Consider the following 25,426-nt stretch of genomic DNA (forward strand, 5'->3'; position numbering starts at 1 on the left):
AAAAAAGATTTTTCTAGTTGGTCACCATTGCAACCAAATTAGAGGTGAACACTATTTTCAGTTAGGACTAGCTAGACATCATATGGAGTCTTTCAGTGTGGGCCTAATGTTGACCTGACCATCTGTTCAGGAGGCACACTGATAAAATTTTCAGGATGTCCACTGTGGCCGCCATGCTAGATGTCCAAGAAGCACCATTATCGATGAGGACCAACTAGACCATGGGATGAATAGACGTGTCAGTTTCATGGCAATCATCAAAAAGTAGTTTAGAAGGAATAGTAATAACAAACTTTTGCTAAAATATCTATGTATGACAGACATTTTGCCATCCCATTAACTGGTCCATGAAAGGAGCTGGGTTAGTGTGCCAGACTCACTAATCCTACCATCCGATTAACTTGTGCTGGCTACCACTGTGTATCCATTGTCAAGGCAATTTACTCCAATTGCAAAGGTACAAAATAAAATGTATCATGTTGCTGTGCCATAGAACACCACAATAATTACCAAGTATCATGGCAATCTATCAAAAACCGAGACTATTTGCACTAGTAAGATTGATAAGATGACTCCTATATATCCTGGCCACTTGTGAGGTAATACTTTGGCAAGGAAAGTCAATATTATGCACAATTAGTGCGAGACAATAAATATTATTCTGAAAAATCTCTGAATCGCTCATATTACCCATAATGCTGCTGGGTTATCTTGTGCCGTGGAAGAGAAATTGCACTGGCAGTAGGGAAAATCTTCCTAACATCTGACTCTGTTGTCGAGGGTTTCAGACCAGAAATATATAGTCGTGTTCTGTCAAATTCTGAAACACAAGTTAAAACTGGTCAGCTTCAATCAATTTTTGTTGTTTAAAGAACATCACACATTTTGATAAGTAAATTCACAATCTTGGAAGGAGTCCAACTGTTTCCCCAAAAGATGATTGTTGGTAGAGTCTTTAAATTTCTGGTTTATAGCAGCCAGGAAATCCATAAAGACTTTACCACACAAAATAACTAATTCACAGTATTAATTTTGTACCTGGCAAGTTTTGCAACTAGCTTTTATGATGGGCATTTATGAGCTTGGACTAAAGTAAACATAAAAACTAAAAACTAGAAGCCCTATGTGTGTGCACACATAGATATACACACGCATAGATATACACACACACACACACACACACACACATACATATATATATATATATATATATATATATATATATATATATATATATATATATATATATATAGCCAATTATAAAACTTTATTATTTAAAATATGGTATTTATTATACAACCACACAGACTGGTTCCAGAGAACATAAGATAATTCAGCTGCCTGTGAATGATAGCGCACAATACTGACTATATAGTGCATGTTAAAAGAATTGCATACATAAAGAATGAAAGAAAAAAAAAGTTAACCCATAAAGTGCTATACAGTTATGTCTTACAAGATCCCAATGTGCTGAATTGTCTGAGAAATCAAAAGAAAATAAATTTCTTGCATTTTACATATTGTACATAATATATACACAAACCCTATAAGAAAAATAATTATTGATATCTGAACTTTATTAAACACATTAAAATCACATATGTAACTTTATCATATTGGCATTTACAGGAAAATATACAGGTAAATTTATGAATTACCTTTGAATTCCATCTGTATTTTTTTGTCTTTTTAATGAAAATATTCAAATGTCTATAAAAAATACTTGTCTTTCATGGCTCAGCCATGTATACATTACAAATTTATATCCAAGTTTTGAACACACCACCAAGTTTACACCTGTAAAGTCTTTAAGAAATGATCATGAACCTTTCTTGTTATTTATTATAGTACAGTTTTGTCATCTATTGTATTGTACACTTTTGTGCTTACAAAGACAGTCAGACCAAAAAAAAATTAATTTTCCCCGTCTGCTGACTGTTCAGGATTTCCCTTGATGACCATAGCACTTTTTTCTGCCCTGGTTATATATATATATATATATATAAAATAAAAAAAATAAAAAAAATCACATTGCACAGTTCTATAGACGTGTGTGCAGACTGCTGAGAGAAATGCTGCCATCATTACCACAATAGCGGTAACCGAAAAAAAGAACAAATGTTCCCAAATTTTAGAAGAAAAAAAATAGTTCTTCTTCTCAAGATGAATGCATAAACATTTTAAATATATAACATCTGGTTTGAAAGACATACAAGTTAACTTTTATATATGGCAAACAATTGTTGTGAATTTCATGGTTGCTTAAAGCCAAGAATGTAAAGACTTGACACAAAATACTTCTCCAATCCTTTAACAGATCCAAGAACTGAAGCATCCATAAAATGTTTCATTTGTTTCCTTTTTATTACAAACCATGAAACTTCATACCAATTTTAGTAAATGAATTTAGACTCAAACAGATTCTCCAGTTACTTGTCCCCATGTAATATGTAAAGATTACTTGAAATTTAACAAAATTATTGCAGTTAAGGATAATGGCCACTTCCTTTTTGTTAGAGAACCTTTTAAGGCATTAACATACCTGCTTCTTTTTCTCTCTTTATTTCTTTTCCATGCTGCCGTTTGTCTCCAACATAATCAACTCTAAGTACAGACGACTTAAATTTGGCATCTTGTAATTTCTTGTAGTTCTTCTCAGCTATCTGTTCTGACTTGAATACCAGGTAGGCAAAGCTGGAAAAATTATTTTTAAAAAATAAATAAAAAAACCCAAATATTTCACAAACACTTCTGGAATCCATTAAACAGGAAGCTGCATTAACTTGTGTCACAAGTTTGATATCAACCCAAGCCAGCCCAGGCCAGCTACTTCAGTATACCCTTGGGAAAGGCTCCCATTTCTTTGGCATACTATAGCCAATAATGTACTAAAAGTGCCCTTAAACCAACTAATGAAACCCAAACTGCCTTCTATCCCCAACCAACCCATATCCTGTCACTTTTTCACAACAAAATCAATAACCTCTCCATATACAAAATCATGCGCATTTAACTTTACAGGAGACACCTTGGGAATTTGTGATCAACTACAAAATGAGGCAAAACAACAGGTCAAAATAGCCAGCGATTGCTCATCTGGCTAAGTCTTGTGCAGTCGACCATGTAATCAAGAACACATTTTTTATTATCCTGAACATAAATGGTTCTTATGTTTTATATCTTTGAACTATTAGCTTATCTAACAAGTCTCAAAGAAAAAAAAAAGAACCAAGTTTCATCCTGATTTCTATATAAAGATATAATTAATCGGACATTTTACATCCTGAGTTAAAAATAAAAACATCAGACTGAGCATGAGTTGACACAACATTTTCCCCATAAAAATTCTAATCTTGATATGCAGTTTTTCCCATCCCACACCAAAGCGCATAAGGGATTCTATTAATCCTGTCTAAACTTTGCTGATAAAACAAGCCACAAAAAAATTTATCCATTCTAATGATTGATATGAAAGAGACAAGAACACTATCTCAAACTTACCATTCCTGAAAAGACTTTCAGTGAGATTTTACTTTAACTACAGCTTTAACTTTTTCAAGACATCATTAATGCATATAGTCACCTCGTTGTTTCAGCCAGAAATAGAGGTAACACCAGCTGTTTTTCAAGTCTTTAAATACTTCCATGTGACCATCACATAAATATCAGTATCTATAAATGGCATGTACATATGTGAATACATAAAACCGTTTATTTCACTTCTGACAGCTTACTGCAGTGGTTCCCAATGGTTTTTAACCATGACCCTAACAAATATTTTTTTTTTCTGCACCTCACTACCTTGTTTCCTCATTTTGAAAACTTCTCCCACCCTAAAAAAAAAACAATCCTGGCATCCCTCTGCTACCCACCACTTGACACTGATTTGGGTCACAAGCTGGGCTTTCAGAAACACTGGCATACTGCATCTTATTCACCCATAATTTATAAAATGATCTATTCATTGCAATTTATTGTTAGTAATTTTTGCAAGGACATAACCGCAAACAACTAACTCAGCATCCAGCTTTAAAAAGATGCAATGGTAAGGTAGCAAGCATTATTCTGTAATTTAGACCATTTCTGAATAAGGTGTAAAGAAATCTGGAAAATGTGCATTTCAGAAGTTTTACATTGTCACCTGAAGCAACAAGCACAACAGTAATTTGAACTAAAAAGAAAAATACACTTTAACTTTAATGACCTCCAGCAGAGTTTGAAAAATGTTAGTCCCAATCCTTGTGGACACTAACAAGTTTATGCTAGATTTCAACTCAATATCATTTTCTCTTTAAATTCACATGAGACTGGAAATAATCTCCAACTGTGGTTAATACTGACACTACAAGATGTTCAATAGATTGCCTTTCCTGCATTTTCTACCAAACATCGAAAAGTATCTGAATACTTTTGTGCCGATTGTCTGGAGTTTTTAAGAGGTTGATTGTCCACTTCACCGTTAACAGGTTTCCATTCACTGGACATTTCCAAACAATACTGTAACTTAAAGGAAAGGCTCAATTACATGGGCATGTTTGTATGAACAACTTGTCTGACGTGTCCCCTGTAAAGTCTGTCTGGTTAAGTGACCAAGTTCTCAATGTCGAAAATTAAAACCCGAATCTGGACTTTGACTGTAATGATTATATTTTCATATTTATTGCTCCTGTTCCTTAAGACTAGGATTTTAAGTTCATTTCATTCAGCCTTAGAGGAAAATCATATGAGGTGGCAGGTCTGGCATCTTCTTTACCTGTATAAATAAAATGCAGCCAAGTCGAAACAGCACAGATCCAACAGATCTGCCATTTCATAGTACACTGGTTTAGGCTATTCATTATGATTTCATGCAAATGGCACAGAACCTGATCTGATGGCTCCATGCATTTCAAAGTACATTATATACATAACAAGATGGAAAATGTTGCTCTTTTAAGTCCAGATGTTAGTCCCAAAGACTATCATCTCTGATCAAGAGCACTGCTATAGCACTACTGCTTGCTTTTCCTAAACTCCAAGTCAACTGGAGATAAGAGAAATTACAACAGTGCATTTATTGAAGATGATAATGGTACTGGTGGTGGTAATGATAAAGAAGTTATTTACGACGATACAGGATAAAGTTGACAACATTGAATGAGAACAATGAAAACCCTGATTTGCATAATGAAGTGTTACACTCTAATAATCTATGACCTTAAGTCCAAAGTCCATGGCAATCAAATGGCCGATCAATGCAATATTCAAACAGAATCGTTCCAAACTTCTATCAGATCAGGACCAACTGGATAAAATACTTGGTCTTGTGGTGAAAATTTATGTCAATATGAAATTTAGGAGAAGTAGCAATGACAAGGTTTACAAGATAGCTGCCCTGATGGTCACACTGTATGTCAGGTCAGAACCATTTTCATATAGTACCAGCTAGACATAAAAAGTCTTACAGTGCAAACATCATGTTGACGTGAGCTTCCATTCAGGTAGAGTAGCAACAACAGGATTTTCAAGATGGCCATCAGTGTGGCCATATTGGATGCCCTGGGAGAACCACTCTCATTTAGGACCCACTAGAAAGCAGAAGTATTCTGGATAAGTCCCCATATTGATAAGACTCTCTGTTTTAAAAAAGGTATCAATAACAAGATCTTCAAGATGGATATCGGTTCGGCATTACTTTCATTTAGGATCAACCTGACATAAAAGGTACTGGATGTTTAAGCAGCACCATTTTCATTAAGGACCAACCAGACTTTACGATGAATGTGTGTGTAATGTTTCCTGGAAATCCTCCAATTAGCAATAACAAAACTTGTGCTAATGGATGGACTTTAGATGATGGACACACAAAAAAAGCCATTCCGTACATTAATCTGTCCATAACCAGTCATGGTAAAAATGGAACAAATGTGACATTTCAATCAGAGGTCCTGAGTGGACAAGTGGTCTAAAGCACTCTCCGTTACAGATCACTGCCATCTCACCTCTGTCTGTGGGGGTTCGAGTCTTGGTTTCGGCCAATGTGGGTATATGAGAAATCTTGCCATTAGCTTCTCATGGGTCGGTGGTTCTTTCCAGGGTTTTCTCCGGGTTCTTCCTCCACCATTAATACTGGCTGCCATGTATAGCCTATCGTGTGCTGCAAAGTGGCGTTAAACCCCACAACAACAACATTTCAATCAGATGAACTCTACATAAACATCCATATCACGCTCAATAAAAAACTTATCATTTGTGGGACTTTTATGAACTAACAGAAAAGATGTGACAATAACTCAAAAAATTGTTATAATGTAACTTAGACAAATAATTTACATAGTAATAGAGATAAAAGTTATACATTCATGGTTACAAAGAGGTGACAACATTAAGCTTTCCTTTAAGATCCTCCAAATGCTACAAATGAAATATGAATATCAACTATGATACAGTAAAACCTGTCTTGTAAGACCAATGCTACAAATGAAATATGAATATCAACTATGACACAGTAAAATCTGTCTTGTAAGACCAATGCTACAAATGAAATATGAATATCATCTATGATACAGTAAAATCTGTCTTGTAAGACCACTGCTACAAATGAAATATGAATATCAACTATGATACAGTAAAATCGGTCTTGTAAGACCAATGCTACAAATGAAATATAAATATCAACTATGATACAGTAAAATCTGTCTTGTAAAACCAATGCTACAAATGAAATATCAATATCAACTATGATACAGTAAAATCTGTCTTGTAAGACCAATGCTACAAATGAAATATGAACATCAACTATGATACAGTAAAGTCTGTCTTGTAAGACCAATGCTACAAATGAAATATGAAAATAATATATGATACAGTAAAGTCCGTCTTGTAAGACCAATGCTACAAATGAAATACGAATATCAATTATGATATAGTACAATCTGTCTTGTAAGACCACTGCTACAAGAAACCACCCCATTTTGAGACCAGATTCCCTTTGCACAGATATTCTATGTAATTTTATGACCTATCATGAGAATCCATGATTTTTTAAAAAGTGGTCTTTCAAGACAGGTCCTAGTATCACCACTGTACATCCACTTACATTGTAGAGCCAGATCTGTTACATGATGCACCAACCAAAGCCAAGAAAAAAAAAATGTGTTTCCTATTGCACTACTGGTTTTAAAATTACTGTAGGCAGGTCGTTTTTAGGAAAAATATTAACATTATATATATTTAATGTGACTGTGTGTGCATGTGTGTTATTTTTTAATGATGCAGGAAAAAGTGCTAGGGTCAGCAGTGGGGTTTGGCCTAATTAGGGTCTATGCTGTTTGTTCCAAATTGTACACTGAAGAAAGCTGTAGCTCTTTATTTCCGAATGATAGTGCCATACATGGAACATCATCTAGATCAAACAGCATTAATGTAGCACTGTTGCTTGACCCCTAGAACTCAATGTTAATGGTAAAGAGGTTCAAAAACAGTGCCAATAAATGTTACAACGGTCCTCAACAAATATACTCCATCATTTTAGTAAATTAATATGGTTGCTTTTGTTGGATCAATGCATAAAGTTAACAATATAAAGAAGAGAAATGGTCATCCATCCCTTTATGCCAAGTAAACAACTTGTGTTTTAACTGGCAACAGACCTTGTAGAAAGTTTAAAACAAAGGTAATACTCAACTATTTCATTTAAGAGTGAAAATGTTTTTGTTGGAGAATGTTTAAAACTAATTTTAATTATGTAATACTTCACTGCTACTATTGCACTGCTTTCCTTTTCCAAGACTCTTAGTTCCCAGTCCATACTTATAATTCCCTTCTGCAATGAGTACTAGAGGGGTGGAATCAAAAACATACTCCCAATCCGATTCCTATGTCACAGCAACATGTGGAATACAATCCTCTTCTGACTTGGTCTCAAGAGTACAGGACATCACAGCAGGGTGGGAGGATGAAACATTTGCAACAATAGCAAATAAGTAAAACTAATTTTACCCATCATCACCACCACCACCACCATTTTAACAGCAGTAACACATTACCTGCTAATATTAAATTGACGAATTTATGAGTCAGGAGGAAGACTGATGGCCTCAACAAAATCTAGCATAGAAAACGATGCTGAAGTAGTTACAAACGTTGATGCTGATGCTGAAGCGTCCACCATATTTTGCCTACCACCTATTGAGTGACTATTATGGTCAGCTGACCAACCGCCACGTGATCAAAATTCCGAGCAAATTACAAAGTTCACAGAAGTCTGCATGAAATGGGCTATAACTAAACTCACTGTAGCATATAATAATAAAACCTCAAGAAAATGTATGTTTTATAAATTTTCTATTTTTATCAAATGCAAATAATTCAGACTTTTATGTGACTGGGACACAAATTCATCAACAAGTCTTAACTTTTTAGTCCAAGGTCGTTATTGTCTATTTTGATTCAGAATTAACCATTATCTGATCAGATTGCTTTATTGCAGACTTCATTTCAGTCAGGACTGCTGGTCAAATCCATGCCTGTTTGTTTCACTATGATTTGTGTTGAAGATTATAACTGTATGGATTATAAAAGACTCTCAACTCCATCCAACTCACCCCTTTGCAGCTGCAATTTCTTTTGCCCAGCAGTTAGGAACTAATGGAATTCTAAGCTGCATTATTCTGAAATCTTATCTTAGTAATATATTTTTCTAAACGTGTACAAATATAACAATAAGGTATTTAAAAAGGAGAATATTCACTTATTTACTCATCACAAGGAAAAAGAAGGCTTGTTTCATAACTAATTGCTTTTAATAAAACTTAACAGTACTTACTGCATTAATTTTACTTGTTTTTTCCTTTTATGTGCTCTGAATCGCAATCGCACATCAATAATGTCAGGGGATAGTTTCTTCAACTCTTCTTCTGAAACCGGCTCCATTATATTTCCGACAAATAGTGTCCGCCTATCTTCTTCTGCACCTGCAAGGAAAAGAAAATCTAAAGAAATCAATCCAACATTCAAAAATTTTTATGGTGACCAATGACATTTTCCACACACCCCCTTTGCCAAATGTTGTGTCCAGTCATAACGGTTTCATTCATTTAGGCATGTTCATCAGGGTTCTATCATGAAAGTACATTTTTTATACAGTTTATTGTCACTTATATAATTAATGAAAATGCAATCTGGTATGCTTTGCACTAGTCTAAGTTCACTATTACTTTAAATGTTCATAAATATGATGAAAGTACTTTACAAGGTCTGTAGAGATCATTACAAATTATAACATCCTACTGCCAAACACTATACTCAAAAAGATAAAATACATCTGCAGTGAAACAAGCAATCCCTCTAAAAATGTCTTTCATATACTGTTGAGTGATTAAAAACTAAGAGCCAAATAAATTGTTCATCCAACTTACAGACTGCAACTTTTTGAAAGCATGAAATTCAACATAAGAAGCGTTTCAATGAAGACAACTGCAAGATAGCGTTCAACCCACACATTATTGTTTTCTGGGATAGTCTGAATAGTACATAAAATGCCTGCACAGATTCTTGTCTTAACGTACTATCCTTGATTTATGCGGCAGGCAGTAGAGGGAACCATGCCATGAATTTTTAATTAGAGTCCGTTTAATTAGAGTCCGTTTATCCAACTTTTCTACTCGTGTATCTCTACAGCATGAAACCTATTATAAACATCATAAAATGAGATCTACCATCACATCACAAAATGTGCAGGCAGGCAATGATCTATGCTGCACACATCAAATTTTAAGTTAAATGAACATCACAGATCCTGATCTGTTGGCACAAGATGAAAGGCAAATGAGAGTCCTGTGTATTTGCAATTGGACATGAATTACACATGAGCCTTGCATTTTTTTATACCACACTTTGCCTTTTTCTTTATGTGCGCATTTTCTGGAAGATATGGCAACATCTTTACCTTTTATCTCTTCTTTTGTGAAGCATATTTACATTTCAATGGAGAGGTTTGTTTTTCTTGTTCAGCACTATATACTGTGAATTCCTTTTTCTTCTGAAGCATACAATAGTGACTTTCAGAAATAAAATTTTTGATGATACTCCAATTTATGGATTGGGCAAGGAGTCTTACTGATTCATGGCAAGCACAAAATCTATGAAAATTGTTACCCATGAATAAATTCAGTCAGGATTGTACTGATGTGCCAAAGATTCATGCATCCATACCAAGGATCATTTAAAATAATTTATTGGAAATTCCCCCCCCCCCCAAATATACCAACAACTTTTCTTTACTGTAAGTCTATCTACATCTATGTTGGCACTTGCAATGGGCAAAGCGACTAAATTTGATGAACACTGCAATATGGCAATATCTGCAACTTTCAAGGTTTGTGCAAGTGGGCAGAGTTGCAATATAAAGTCTTCAATGGCTACAAATGAAATGTATTTTTGGCTGTACCTAAGGCAATGAAAATTTAATTTATTTAGAGGTTAAATACCTTGTTATAGCGGGGTCACACTGAAGCTATTTTGTGACAGGCCAAAAAGTTATTTGTAAAATGTTTTTCAAAAACAAGTATGATTAGCCATTGTTGCAGGAAGTATCCATTGATATAGAGATAGTCTGTCCCCTTGTTCCCCAGTATATTGGAGAAGCATACAGTTTGAAATGTATATATAATTGTTTTCTAATACTGCATGAAGGGGCATTCAAGGGTTGAAATTTGTGATAATTCAGCCATTAATTGTGCTGTGCCCACAATTGGTGCTGAAGGTGTAACACTGCCTCAGTTACTTGAAGCATATAATGAGTGACCTTGTTATTTAATTCATTCGAATAGATAGATAAGAAAATGTTCATATTTTGTCAGTTTATATAATAATATAAATTAGTTATTTTCCTGTCAGGCTGTAACTATACTAGAGAAAATAATGTGAATACACATTTTATTGAACCACCTCTACTTGTGGTGCGTTTAATATGTTGACATCTCAAGATGATCATTTAGGACTACCTTGTTTGGTTAAATCCCTTGGTCGATGTTCATTACTGATCAGGTTTTCACTTAAGTCATTGAAAGCCCTTTGAGTTCGATATTCACTCAGAAAACACATTTCCATGTTGTTTTTTACTTTCTAAAATCTGTTTTAATAAATGAAATAATCATGTTTACATCTTGTGAAATTATAATTAGAAAGATGAAATTTGTTTATTTCAAATCTTTAAATGGAGTCCATGGTGTGAATGTGATATAGCCAGAATCATGTTATAATGAAGGGTGATGTAATGGAGGAAAGTTGTGTAGCCTTGTAGCCTGGGATCACAGCAATGATACAATTATGGATACTGTTTTGATTTGGTCTGGTAAATATTTTTCCAACCAAAGTATTAAATAACAGAATTAAGAGACGTGTTCGCTCAGCCAACAGAGCTTTGGACATCATAATCTAAGGGCTGCAGTTTCAAATACTCTGTTGTTGTATCTGTATAAAAAAAAAACTTGAATCCCATTTCCTCACAAGATTCAAGTGCTGAAAGTGCTTTTATAAACTAAGTGAGAAAACAAATTTAAAGCATTTTTGTGTGTATCTGAGCACTATTAACATACAAAAGAAACAGAAAGAAATTTCAATTCAGTCTGAAAATTCAGCCAGTCATGCAAATAGTGTTTTCAAAGATACAAGCTATATTTATTTTCCATGCACTCACCTGCTAATTTACATTTGATTTATGCATACAATACAAACACAATATGTACCATATTGAAGACAAACTATAATATCTATTATAATACAACATGATTGGTCATACCCAGCTCAAACAGCAAGCTTTGATTCAACAAAGAATACAAGTTTCAGTTGATATTTTTATTATATACCAATCAATTTTCTACCCATGGATAAGCCTGAATTATAACATCAAATCCCATGTCGTTTTCTGATCCCATATTAACCATTTGCACTAACCAAGGTTCCAATGTGTTAACCCTATCAATACCCTGGCAGATGTTTCAGATATTCTGGTGCTTCGGGTCTGTGAAACCTCATCCAATCAATATCAAGCTGTTCAAATCTGAACACTGTTCCTATGAGATCGAGACAAGTGGAGCAAACAACTAGAACAGACTCATAAATAAGCAATTTTTCACTGACGGTCTGTGTTTGTACAAATACATCCTTTCCCTCAAATACACATGTAATGGCTTCTATCTGGTATACAGTAATACTTTCAATGTCAAACTTAAAAGGTATCCTTTTGATGTCAATTGCCTAAACGATTTTAAGCCGACATACAATGCATCGCTGTCGCTATTGGTTATTGGGCATTACATACTAAAGGAGACAACTCATAAAATCCAATAGCTATCACCAGGACAAAGCTGAAATATCTGTACAATCCTACAATCCTCCAAGGTATAGACTGCGTTGGAACCTTGTATAGCCAAGATGCATATTACCTTACTCTTAAACGATACTGAACTACATTTTCCTTCAAGCTTCCTAGTTATAACTCAACAAGCGTGAATGATCAACTGTAGCCTCACTTGATATACAAATGGAAATGAATAATATTCTCTTTAACAAATCTGCATCTTTTTAACAATTTGTCCAATCCCACTGTAAATAACTGTTAAAACAGTTGTGTAATTCCCATAGCAAGGTCATATCGCAGCTGCTTACAATGTCCAGCTGGAAATAGTTCAGATGCTATCACCCAGCCTTGGAGAGAAACTTTTCTAGTTATTCAACAGATCAACTCTTTCATGATGCAAACTTTTACAACTGTACAATAGCTGTAAAACACACATCTGCAGCCTCCATGCATCAAAAATCTATGTTGTTAACAGTGATAGTAGTGAAAATGAGAACTGATGTTATACATGCTTCTTGCATAAAACTGATATACATGTGCATGTCAGCTGTATAAAAAAAATTAAATTTGATTAACGACTTAAGATGAAGTTTGCATGAGATCAATCAAAATGTAAAGCAATTTCTTTCTTTCAGTTATGTTTTGCAATTATATCAATTTACCACATTGGTAAGTACATGATAAAAGTATAATTATCATAGTAATCTGATCTTCGTAAGTGCTAGTCAAATTCAGAAAATCCACGCCTCATAATGATCCTGATTTTCTGATGCTGATAACTTGATGTGATTGATCTACCAATCAAGCTTGCATTCACTGTGATTATACATATTATCTGACCAGTCTGAATACACACACTGTGATAAATACTTTTGTGAGCATAAATACTGCTTCAATTAGCCAGTCTTTTCCCATTGTTGTCACTAATCCGCACACCCCATTTCACATAACATATGCAAGAGTTTAAAATTTTTCTCATTATATTGCACAAATCAGGCAGCATATAGGAATCCTAATTACTGTGTAATACTACAGGAGAGTGCATCTAATGATGTGAAAATAAATTATAATTGGTTCTTAAACATTCAAGTACCACAATAAAGAGGAATATTTTTTATACTGTTGGTTCAAAAAGCACTTACACATTACTGGCTTTATCATGCTAAGGAAATGGAAACTAAGTGACTTTTCCAAGGACACACAACAGCATATGACCTTGGTTGGCCTGGGCAAATTCAAAACCTGAAACCCTTAGATAACAAGTCTGACACTGCAAACTGACATACTGCAGCTCCCAAAAATAAAAATCAATAATAGAAATCAAATTCAACCAAATGAATGGGATATATGACCATACTAGCATTATAAGAGGGCAGTAGTATACTAAGGGGCATTATAACACATCTGTACTGTTTTTAATGACTGTTTTGTCGTTTTCTGAAATAATTTTTTTCTTGGTTTACTGCAAAGCAAAATTTCGAAATTTATATTGTGCCAAGGCAAGCAAAGTAGCTTGCCCAAGCACAAAACACAATAGCCAATCCAGTCACATGAATACAGATTTTGCACAAAGATTGACAACCAATACTTGTTTTAAACCAAAACAATAAACATTTGTTTTGTGATAAAATATTTTGATCTGACACTGATTGTAACCTACCTCCAGAGACTTGGGTATCTCCCAAGGTAAGTTTAGCTTTTTTATCTTCCACCGGGGATGCTGCACCTGATTTCCTCTTCTGTCCAGCTTTGGAAGGTGTTTCTAGAAAAATATGATGATCACCTGCACGAGTTTTAGACTTCAAATGCCACTAATTTCAGGGTAATATTTTTCTTACATTTTATGCATAAAGATAATTTTTGGTTAGTGTAATGCATACAAGATAAATGAGAAAGTAATATTTTTACCCCATAAGCTGAGCACTAGAAGCACCATTGTCAATGAAAAAAACCACTGTTCACAACATGAAAAAGCCATCATAATCAATGTTCCATTATTGACAAAAAGTCTTGCAATCCATAGCTGCCAACCTCCGAGTACAACAATACTGACAGTTGTTGTTGTTCTAGGGTTTAACACCATTTTTCAGCACAAGATAGGCTATACATGGCAGCCAGTATAACAGGTGGAGGAAGAACCCTGGAAAATCCAGGGAAGAACCACCGACCCACAAGAAGCTACTGGCAGGCTTTCCCACGTACCCATGCTAGCTGAGCCTTGGACTCGAACCCATGCAGACAGAGGTGAGATGGCAGTGATCCAGAACGGTGAGCGCTTTAGACCACTCTGCCACTCGGGGCCCCAAAAATACTGACAGCTTATGACAAAAATACCGATTTTCAGGAACAAATACTGATTTTTAATGCATATATAACTATTTACAATATATACAACCATCAGTAAAGTATGACAGTGCCTCACGTAATTATTTAATGTCAAAGATGCACGTGTTGCACACAGCACTTGTACCTTCTGGACAGACACCATGTTCCATTTGGGTGCCCATTCAGAAGGTGCAAGAGTGCAACACTCAGACATACAGGCTGTTTATAGAAGCCTTTTCCACACCTTGTTTTTTTCTCCCAATCATTACCAATTGCAATGTACCAACTTTCAATGATGATCTCAATTCTGTCCGATTTTTTAACCGAACCGTTTTCATTCTGGGATAAGAGTAATCCTTTGTGATTTTACCGTCTGGGAAACGTACGCGAAATAAATGGCCAGCAACACTAGTAACTGAAAGAGGAATGTTCATTTTGAAAAGAAATTTAATAATCTAAATTTCGATTGAATTACATCAAGGTTCTCTCTGGTATTTTTATATGTTGTAAGTTCAGGCTGAGTTGTGTATGATGAAGCAACAAGCAGATGTCTATTTGCTTTTTCATGCTCTTGTATTTCATAGGCGCCTCCATGCCCAATAATGAAATCACATTACATAATTAGCAAAACGTCAAGTTTTCTCCTTTACTAGATGGTTTCACAAATGTAAACAAGATGGCACAATTCTCCTTCCAGTTCTGTTTTCTTGTCTTTCCTTGAGAAAATTCTGAATATTCTGCTTTCCTATTCAACATGATTAGAAGTTGAATATTACGAAGATGAGATACGGTGACAGCGGTAATTGTTTGCAAAATCCAAAAAGCAGATATAAAGACAGGAATGGTAGCCTTGATTTTGAATGAACCAATCATACTGTAGAACTGTATTCCTATATACATGCGATACATTTCTATCAGATGGAACAGAGTGCCTGTTCTAAACTGAAAATTGCAAGGAAATTATTTTATTTTTTAAATTAAAAAACATTTTTTTGTGCAAAAAAATACATCTGTATTCATGTCCAAAATTTGGGACAAATACGGAACAAAACGGGACACTTGGCAGTTATGGAATCTAGCATACGAGGCAGAGCAGTACCACTTATCACATCCTTAGAGTTCATATGATGTAAAAACAAGAAAAAGATCAAATGTGTAAATATATTTACAGTATCTAAATGTTTTTATTTCCTTTTTAAGTGTTGGGATCTGCAGCTGAGAGGTATAGAGGGTTAACGTCTAAAACTTGATGTTATGGGTTCAAATCCAGTTACACATCTTTTATTCTCTCTCAAACTGAAACTAACATTCAAAGATGTGAGACAAGACAAAAAAAAACAAGGAGGCTAATGTGCGTCTGATGAAACCAAAATGGGGTCTTTGACAGATCTTTTGTCCTGGAAGTGAAGGTGGCAACTCTTTTCTTCTGGTGAGGACCAAGCATCAACTGTTAGGTCTGACCAGACATCTGAAATGAGACCTCAAGGGGAGGTCATGACAAGAGGGTGTCACTCTCAAGGGCCAACTTCCTGCCCCTTGGGGGTGGGTGGATAGAAAAGTTCACATACTTTTGCCCTGGCCATTTCATCCACCGTGTTTAATGAATAAGGGGTAAGAAGAACCTTTAAATGGGGTGCAGCAGTTCCATTGGGAGCCCTGCTAAAATATTTTGTCAGCAGAGCTATAGACCTCTCAGGCTAGGGATATTTCTTGTGACCAGTTTAGCAGGGCATAGAATCACGGCCAAAGACATTTGATGATCACTATGATTTGGGGGGGGGGGGGGCACTGTAGGAATGAAATCACTGAATAAGGACAATGAATAACTCGTAAATTATGTCACTGAATAATGGAACTCTGCACAGAAATCATGTGAATTCTCATCACGATAAAGAAACATATTTAAGTCCAACAAGTCTCTGCAAATTTATACAATGGATACCAAAATTATGTCAACTGGCAATCAATGACCACAATTCTAGTAAATCATAATCTGTCAAGTTGGAAACGTCTCTCTTTGCCTAATTAAAATAAAGCTAAATGTCAAATTTTGGCTGAAATCATGCAATTCATGATAAAGTTATAGCATAGAAACAAAAGTTAGAAAGATATGCTATTACAGGCCACAGTTCCAGTCAACGATGTTGTCGAATGATTGAACTAATGTCTTTCTGAGGTCTCAGCAAGATAAAGTCACATACCAAATCTGAATGAAGTTATCTTGACAACCTGAAAATGAACTCTTTCTAGGTCCCTTTGATATAAGCTGAAAACTAAATTTTCGTTGAAATCAATCAATTCTCTGACAAATGGATGTGTTTTTCTTTTTGAATGGGGCACTAATTAAGATCAATATATTCTCACAGATCCATTTGTGCTTCTATACAAAACAGTCTTCATAATTCTATCACATTAAAAAATATTATTCTGAACTGCATTCTTTACTTTGGCAAACAATATTTCTAGCTTCCAAACATGCAAAATATCTTTAAAGAAAGGTCACAATTATAAAGATGGTTCACAAAGAAATTTCCAAATGAAAAATTTAACGACTTTTCATTACTTCATTACCTTATTAAGGCCCTGTCACTATTGTTAATGCCCAAATAAACCTATTTATCATACCTTTTATAAATGTTTTTCTTCATGTTATGTACACTGCAAAACATACAAGAAAGAAGCTTTCTCTCACCACAAGAAAATCTTGTGTTGTTTTCATTAGATTTATAAGAGATAAGAATCACAATCATTTGTTTTGTTCATAAAATTTCAGCTTTAAGGATATCATTTTATTTTCAGGGTCCCAAGTGACCGAGTGGTGTAAAGCGCTGTCTGTTATGAATCACTGCCATCTCAAATCTGTCTGCGTGGGGTCGAGTCTTGGATTCAGCCAACGTGGGTATGTGAGAAAGCTTGCCAGTAGCTTCTCATGGGTCAGTAGTTCTTTCCGGGGTTTTCCCGGGTTCTTCCTCCACCATTAATACTGGCCGCCATGTATAGCCTATTGTGTAATGAAAAATGGCATTAAACCCTACAACAACATTTTATTTTCAACAAAGCCAGCAATGCCTCATTTGCTGCTGGAGAAGGAACAAAGGCAGACGTGGAATGGTTGCATTAAATGTATACAGCATGAATGAATCTTTTTTCACAATGAAGAAATTTCTGAAGGTTTGTAATTTGGCAAGTAGTTTGTGCTTCTCACTTTTTGAATATGATTTCAGCACTTTCACCCATTTTCCCTAAAATCAACATTCTTACGTCAGTAGGCACTGTATGCCTAGTACCTATTACTTTTTACTTTATTGACTCAAATGTGGACAGACAACCAATTGAAGCAGAATAATCAGCATTTCCCATTACCTTCACTTCTGCTTCAAAAGCACACACACCCCTGCCTCAGATATACAACTTGTGCACAGTATTGATACCCATGTTTATTTTAAATCAGTCTGAACCCCAGGTTTGACACCAGGGGTATTTTTTAAAACTTTCAATCTTGCACCACTATGAGATACACTGACAATTCTCCTTCATGCACATTGGCCATTTGTATTGTTAATCAGGAAATCACTTGGTCTTTTCCATCACATCAGAATTTTTTTCTTTCTTCCTCAACCATTTGGATCATTTATACTGTTATTTGAAAAAGTGTTTGGTCTTTCCATCGTTATCTAAATTTTATTTTGTTTTCTCAGTTGACTATATGGAATGTCACTGTTGCTTAGAAAAAGTACTAGCAACAGCAATTGGATATGTATAATACAAGATCCAATTAAAAGTGGTATCCATGCAATAGTAGTGCTTTGAACATTTCAACAATTGGTGTACATTATTATTACAGACCCGAAATTCACTGAATTTGTCTTAAAAAGAAACTGAGAAACTGAACTACTTCAAATATAACTCTTTCTGTGGATGAAAGCTCTGATCATGTGAAAATCAAGGGCTTTTAAAGACCATTGTCAAAATTCAAGAAGTCAAAATTCAAGAAGTTTCAAATCAGGTTTGAATTTAAGGTCTTTTAAAGGCTACCCATGAAATGTAAAGACTTTTCAAGGCTGTGCAGACCATGATGTATGTAAGCGTACATTTCTGAAATTTACCAGATTTCTAATACTATCCTACTTACTCTTCTGTACCTTGAACAAGACATTTTAAACAAGTTAGAAAATCTAAAACTGAAAATGAAATGTCTAATGATGTTCCACCAGTTCTCATTAAACTAACTTCTGAATACCTTTAATACTTTTAAAATTAGTTTTACTTCTTTATCTAGAAGAAACTACTGCCTAACTTGTTCTACTGCAAACAGCGTTTTGTAACAATCATTTATAAAAATACCCCAATTGAAGCTAAGGTCCTTACTCTCATGAACCACTTCTCATCATTCACCTTAACAGCGTAATAACAATATTCCACTGATCTGCTTTAATCCTAAAAGTGCATTTCCATTTTAATTTTGAATAATGTTACAAGATGCACTGTCAACTAGAAATGACATTACAATTTATATCAATGACTAACAACACTTTTCCATGGTTCTCAAAAGTAAGTTTATGGACTAAATGCAATTGCTAGTCATAATTTATCATTCACTTTGATTTTTTAAAATGTGTGTGTGTGTGTGTGTGTGTGTGTGTGTGTGTGTGTGTGTGTATATATATATATATATATATATATATATATATATATAAAATGTCATTGACATGTACATGTTATAAAATAATAGTCAGTGATTATTACCCTTTATTTACCTATTCTGACAATGAACTTGGCACGTGCTTCTAGCTACAAATCGATGTAACCAAAGTAGAATCCGTGTAATATAGGTCTGCTTTTTGAATAAATGCAGGTACAAGTTAAAGTTAATTGCTGCTGTTCACACATACTTTAAAAGTGACTAATGGTTATGATAATACAGAAGTAAAATCCAAATATTAAAATCAATGCTAAAAACCAAGATGAGAACCAATGGAATAATAATAAAAACGATGTCACAATTAAATAAAAGTTTGCAACAGAATACCTTCTTCGTCATCACTTTCTTCTTCTTCCTCCTCTTCCTCTTCATCCTTCTTACTTTTTACAACTAATCTACCTTGGGGGGTTTGTTTTTGACCTGGTGTTTGTTTTTGGCCCTTTTGCTGACCTGGGGTATTTGCAGGTTTTTTTTTAACAGTCTGAACTGGAGTTTGTACCTTAGTTGCTGAGGTTTGTTTCTGATTACTTCCCTTTACAGGTTGCTGAATCTCCTCTTCCTCTTCTTCATCCTCATCATCCTCTTCTTCATCCTCATCATCACTCAAATCTTCGGCCTGTACAGCTGGTTTACTTTTGGGTGTTTGTTTTAAACCAGGTGTTTGCTTGAGATCTTTTTGCTGGCCAGGTGTACCTTTTGGAGTTTTCTGAATTGGTGTCTGTCCCTTTGTCAATGGGGTGCTTTTCAGATTATTACCCTTGGCAGGTGTCTGTGCTTTTCCCTTTTGGGCCGGAGTCCTTCCTTGTCCATTCATCTGCTCGATTTGTTGGGGAGATTTAGTTGGTTGTGTTTTATTAACGGGCGTTTCAGATTTTTTTCCAAGTTGTGCTGATGCTGGGCCTTGACCACTTTTTCTCTTCTGCCCCACCTTTGCCATCGGAACTGAAATAGGTAACAAAAGGTATGTGCAGTTCTTCTTCACTATAACATACATGTAGTAATTGAGGTCCATAAGTGCCAACCACATCATGTACCAAACCGCTATAAAGTAAGTTTTTGTCCTTTTCACTCTAGCCATGTCTTACAGCATGGGATGCCAGAATGCTTTTAGTGGGATCCAACCATGTCAACTGCTTTGGAAATCATGCTTTCTATTGCTGAGCACTTCACTCACTCCTTTATCAGCCTTGACAGCCCAGTCAAACACTGCATCCATTTATTTCAACATCATGTTGTCATTACAATCCCAAATAAGGCATGCATTTGACAATACCATAAGTGTTCTAAATTCATAAATGCCCCCCACACACAGTAGTACAATTTCACTGAAGATCAACTTTCTGGCTTCTTAATGGACATAAAACAATCTTCCTGATTATATCAGTAAATTGATATTTTCCAAAGAAATGCATTGGTTTTCAAATTCAAGTACTTTTTAAGGACTACCGAGTACCCAGCATTTGCAAGGCAACCACAAAATACAAGTGGCAGACTTTTCACTTCAGACCAATTTTGCTATTGGGAATTTGGACAGACTGACTGATATTCAAGATCTCATTTAATCACTGCGATTCATTTGTGTACAAATATTGCAGTTTAAGCTAATTCCCCATGTGCTTGTTTATCTGCTGCTGTGCATGAGGTCAGTTTCAGCCAAGATATTTGTAATTATAGTGAGGATTTATCCTTGCTAATATGATATGTCAATCAGGTTTTGATAATGAAATGATCACTATTTCTGGGGTATAAGTAGTTTCTTTGTAAATTTTTAGATCTCATCTGGTTTTTGTAAAAAAGATTCAAAAGTACTGTGGTTATAATTCACAACCTGACCACAGTAACTTGTACTTGTTCTAATAGGAAGTAGTTTAGTTAGTAAGTTGTCAGACTGGGGTGGCTGCTTCAGCTATGTCCTTTGGAAAGGCACTTTGCTCCCGAAATATTTAACTGGTATGATAGTCAACAATGTGTTAAAAGTGCTGCTGAAACCCACAAAAACAGTAATTGTTTTATCAACATTTTTAAAAACCTCTTTCCATCCTATGTAGCAGTGAATATGTACGTGATATTGTTCCATGTGTCAACTATAATTGAACCAGTATGATTGTAAACATTCAATTAAGTAAATAAAATGTACAAATTTCATTTAAATTTTCCAGGAAATTATTTTTATCATCATCAAGCAAATCATATGCAAAAAAATCCATAAATATCACCAATCACTTTAAACCTATAGGAGTTTAGGGTTTTTTGTTGGTGGCGGAGTAAAATTAATTTTAATTATGCAATAAGTACCTGTCACTATTAGTATGCTTTACCATGTCCATGCTAGAAGTATCAACTCTCTGTTCTCAAGATTTCTTAGGATATGTGCATCAACCCAGCCTGACCTACAACACCAGCCCCAGGGCTAATGCTTGTCCTCATTCTTTTGCATGATGTCTGGCTAATGCAGACTTGTCAACCCTAACAAGACCTCAGAGAAGCAGTCATTATTTTTTGACAAGTCAGACCAATTTTCAGTAAGGTATAATAAAAATATCATGTACTGATATTGTCAAGTTGGAAAACGCACATTTAAACATTCAGAAGGGTAAATGGAGACTGATACATTGATAGTAAACATCAGATTAACTGGAAGGATCAACACATTTCCTAATAAATCAATTAAGATTTTTTATTTTGCTCCGTAGATCTTTGAGGCTTAAAGTCACCAGATGATGCAATTGGAAACTCTGCTAAAAGATTTTCCAGGCAGATAGATCAATTGAGATGATCCAAGCAGGAATGTAGAGATTCTGCAGATTGGTCTAATGCAGTGTTGTGAGGAGCTGGTCCCAATGAAGTAATACCCATGGTTTGCCAATCAATTGGTCGAGGTACAATCAGATTGGTCCATGCTGTGGATGTCCTGATTTTGTGCAATACTTGTGGAATGAGGGTGAGAATACAAAGGCTAATAATTGATCCCAGTTCAGGCTGAAGGTATTCTTTGCCCAGGCTGCTTGTTCTGGAACTGGAGAGACCTAACATGGTAGATTGTTTCAAAGTTTTTGCAAACAAGTCCACTAGAGTTGTCTCCCACAGAATGAACAGAGACTTTGATGTGGAGTCCATTCTGTCAGGACTAACTTGCCTGTTTGGACACAAGAATGATTTTCTTCCTTGGAATATGACAAACTCAGAGGGTAATCCCATCTGACTTGGTCAAATACTGAAGGTTCTAGGCTTCCTGAGAGACTGATAAAGCACACAAGTATATTCTTCTCATGTGAGGTATGCAACATCTGACACATTGTCTAAGGTTGCTGTACAGTAGTTGCAATTTCACTTCTGTCTCAGATGGTTTTAGCTGATTACCATATGATTGGGGTAATCTTGATTAGAATAAGATCATTTGGACTCTATGTGGAAATATTGACTTATTAATAACAGACTGACTTTGATGATAAATTTGAGAACCGATTTTCTACGGCGGTATACCACATAGTAATCATGTGTTGATATTCAAGTGGTCTGATACGTCCAGCCTACTCAGAAAGAAATTAAATTTCTACAAGATCAAACTTAAACAACTGCGAATGTTTGTTTGTGAATTAGTCTGTCATGTGCTGAGCCTTTTCTTAAGGTTACACTACACCATCAAGAATAATAAGTGTAACCTGCCTGAAATGGACAAACCATTCAATTTTTGGGGTGTAAGGGTGCTCTCTCTCCCCCACTCTCTCTCTTTAATTATCCATCTTAGTCCTAAAACAAAACATAATAAACTGTGGATACGAGTGTGTGTGTGGGTGATTTGAATTTTTAACGTTGCTTTAACAATTTTTCAGTCATATCACTAGGATGTCTGCAGTATGGCAGTTTATAGTGATGCTTAGTACTGGGGTATCGTGGCATGTAGCACGATGCCCTACCCAGTCACATTATCCTGACACTAGGCCAACCAGTCCTAACACTAACTTCTCAACGCTGAGCGCTTTGCAAGGCAGCTGTTAGTACCATTTTTATAAGTATCTGGTATGATTCAGCCAGGGTTCGAAGCAGCATTGGAGGTCGGCACTCTAACCACTAGGCCACCGGAGTGGTTAAGGATGCAAGTGATATACATACATATGCACACACAATTTTGAATGATTATATTTGAATGAAATAATTACAAGATTTTGAAAAACTTAAAAACAAATACTTGTCAACTGCTTCTCCTACTTAGTTGATATGGTAACCATGAACATGTAACATATTTATTTGCCATTTTTTGTGTTAACAATCACCATGCATTTATAACCTGAATCTAAATACTAGTTTTGAAGGAATTATATGGATTTGGCTCAAAAAGTCTATCATTCAGAAACAACTTAATATGTACTGATGGGACAGCTGCTAACAACTAAGCATGCACAGATGGGGCAGTCGGGAACAAATGAATATTGGTAACAAGGCCATGCAGAAACAATGCAGAACTGCCAAGGTGAAAATAGTACTAACGTTTTAACACTTGTAAGCAAACTGATTTTTTTTCAGTGAAGAAGTACAAATACTTCAGTTAATTCAGTAAAATATACCTTGAGACAGCCTCTTTTGCATTTCAGTGAAGAAGAACAATGACTTTGGTTAATTCAGTAAAATATGACTTGAGACAGCCTATTTCGCCTGTCAGTGAAGAAGTAGAATGACTTTGGTTAATTCAGTAAAATATGACTTGAGACAGCCTCTTGCCTTGCAGTGAAGAAGTACAATGACTTTGGTTAATTCAGTAAAATATGACTTGAGACAGCCTCTTGCCTTTCAGTGAGGAAGTACAATGACTTTGGTTAATTCAGTAAAATATGACTTGACACAGCCTCTTTTGCCTGTCAGTGAAGAAGTACAATGACTTTGGTTAATTCAGTAAAATATGACTTGAGACAGCCTTTTTTGCCTTTCAGTGAAAAGTACAATGACTTTGGTTATTTCAGTAAAAATATACCTTGAGACAGCCTCTTGCCTTCCAGTGAAGAAGCACAATGACTGGTTAATTCAATTAAATATGACTTGAGACAGCCTCTTTTCCCTTTCAGTGAAGAACAATGACGTTGGTTAATTCAGTAAAATATACATTGAGATCACCCCTAATGCCTACTAAAAGAAGCCTTTCAAGATAGGTGGTCTCTCATTACAGGTTTGTATAAAAGGACCAGTTTCCAAGGTCGAAATTCAGCAGTTTCAGACCTGTCAAGCCTGACGAGTCCAGGCAGTCGATTTTTTCCCCGTAAAATTGACCAGTTTTGAGGAGGGTGTAACAAAACATCAATAACTGCTACTGTAAAGCTGGAAAACGTAATTAAAAGTTTGATACATCAACAATAAATAGTATGTTCAACTGAAAAGTTTGTAAAGTACAAGCAGACTTTATCTACCACAAACTCAAGTTCCAAACCCTAAGCAGCTCAATGGCTTGTTGCTATCTCTCAATTCTTGGAAATTCTTTTCCATTTCATATGATGACGGCATTCATATCTCCGACCACGAGACATACTCAACTTGGCATGTGATGTCCAATAAATTGAGTCCTTTCCAGCTTTTATTCACAAGGATCTGAATATTCCTTTTTATTCTTCTGTGTTGATTATTAACACTTTTCTAAAAGCTTGTTTTCCCTTTCTTCTCAAACATGCATTGCTTTCTGGACGCCAATTAAAATAATTCTGTAATCAACAGTTTGATCATGCAGATGCTTCACTTAACAAATAGGTGCAGTTTAAAGCATATGGGGTGCTGCTGTAAAATTAGTCTGGTTCCCTGGATCCAAATAAAACATGGATGAATCAACTGTCCAGATTTTTTGGCAATGATCATTTTTCCGTAGTTTTTGCTAGTATGCCATAAGTCTGTATTTTAAGGGTAATTAAGACTTACGACAAAATCATAGGAGTTGGCAGGTCTGCTGTTTAAGAACGAAAAATAACGACTGTACATGTATTCTTTATTCATAGTTCTTGTAAAAATATTGCATGCATTCATCTGAAAATAAATTATATAGCAATAAAGATATACATCTTGTACATGTATTATTA

General features: G+C 35.2%; 1 protein-coding gene across 3 annotated transcripts in view; it reads right to left on the bottom strand.

Moving 5' to 3' along the window:
* LOC149802755 (uncharacterized) overlaps positions 1-25,426 on the bottom strand; it is a 54,698-nt gene that overhangs the window by 7,638 nt on the left and 21,634 nt on the right. Inside the window, exons 5-9 of one of the 3 annotated variants that reach the window (XM_089952180.1) lie at positions 19,698-20,312; positions 14,004-14,105; positions 8,807-8,954; positions 2,543-2,694; positions 691-820 (exon numbers count right to left, since the gene is read on the bottom strand). In XM_089952180.1, the coding sequence (XP_089808306.1) occupies positions 691-820; positions 2,543-2,694; positions 8,807-8,954; positions 14,004-14,105; positions 19,698-20,312 (1,147 nt within the window). Of the gene's footprint in view, positions 1-690; positions 821-2,542; positions 2,695-8,806; positions 8,973-14,003; positions 14,106-19,697; positions 20,313-25,426 lie in introns of all 3 variants that reach the window. The other 2 variants (XM_089952179.1, XM_089952181.1) reach the window with 2 other exon arrangements.

This window comes from Sinohyriopsis cumingii, chromosome 3 (assembly GCF_028554795.1).
Source record: "Sinohyriopsis cumingii isolate HCF-2022 chromosome 3, ASM2855479v2, whole genome shotgun sequence".
Lineage (NCBI taxonomy): Eukaryota > Metazoa > Mollusca > Bivalvia > Unionida > Unionidae > Sinohyriopsis > Sinohyriopsis cumingii.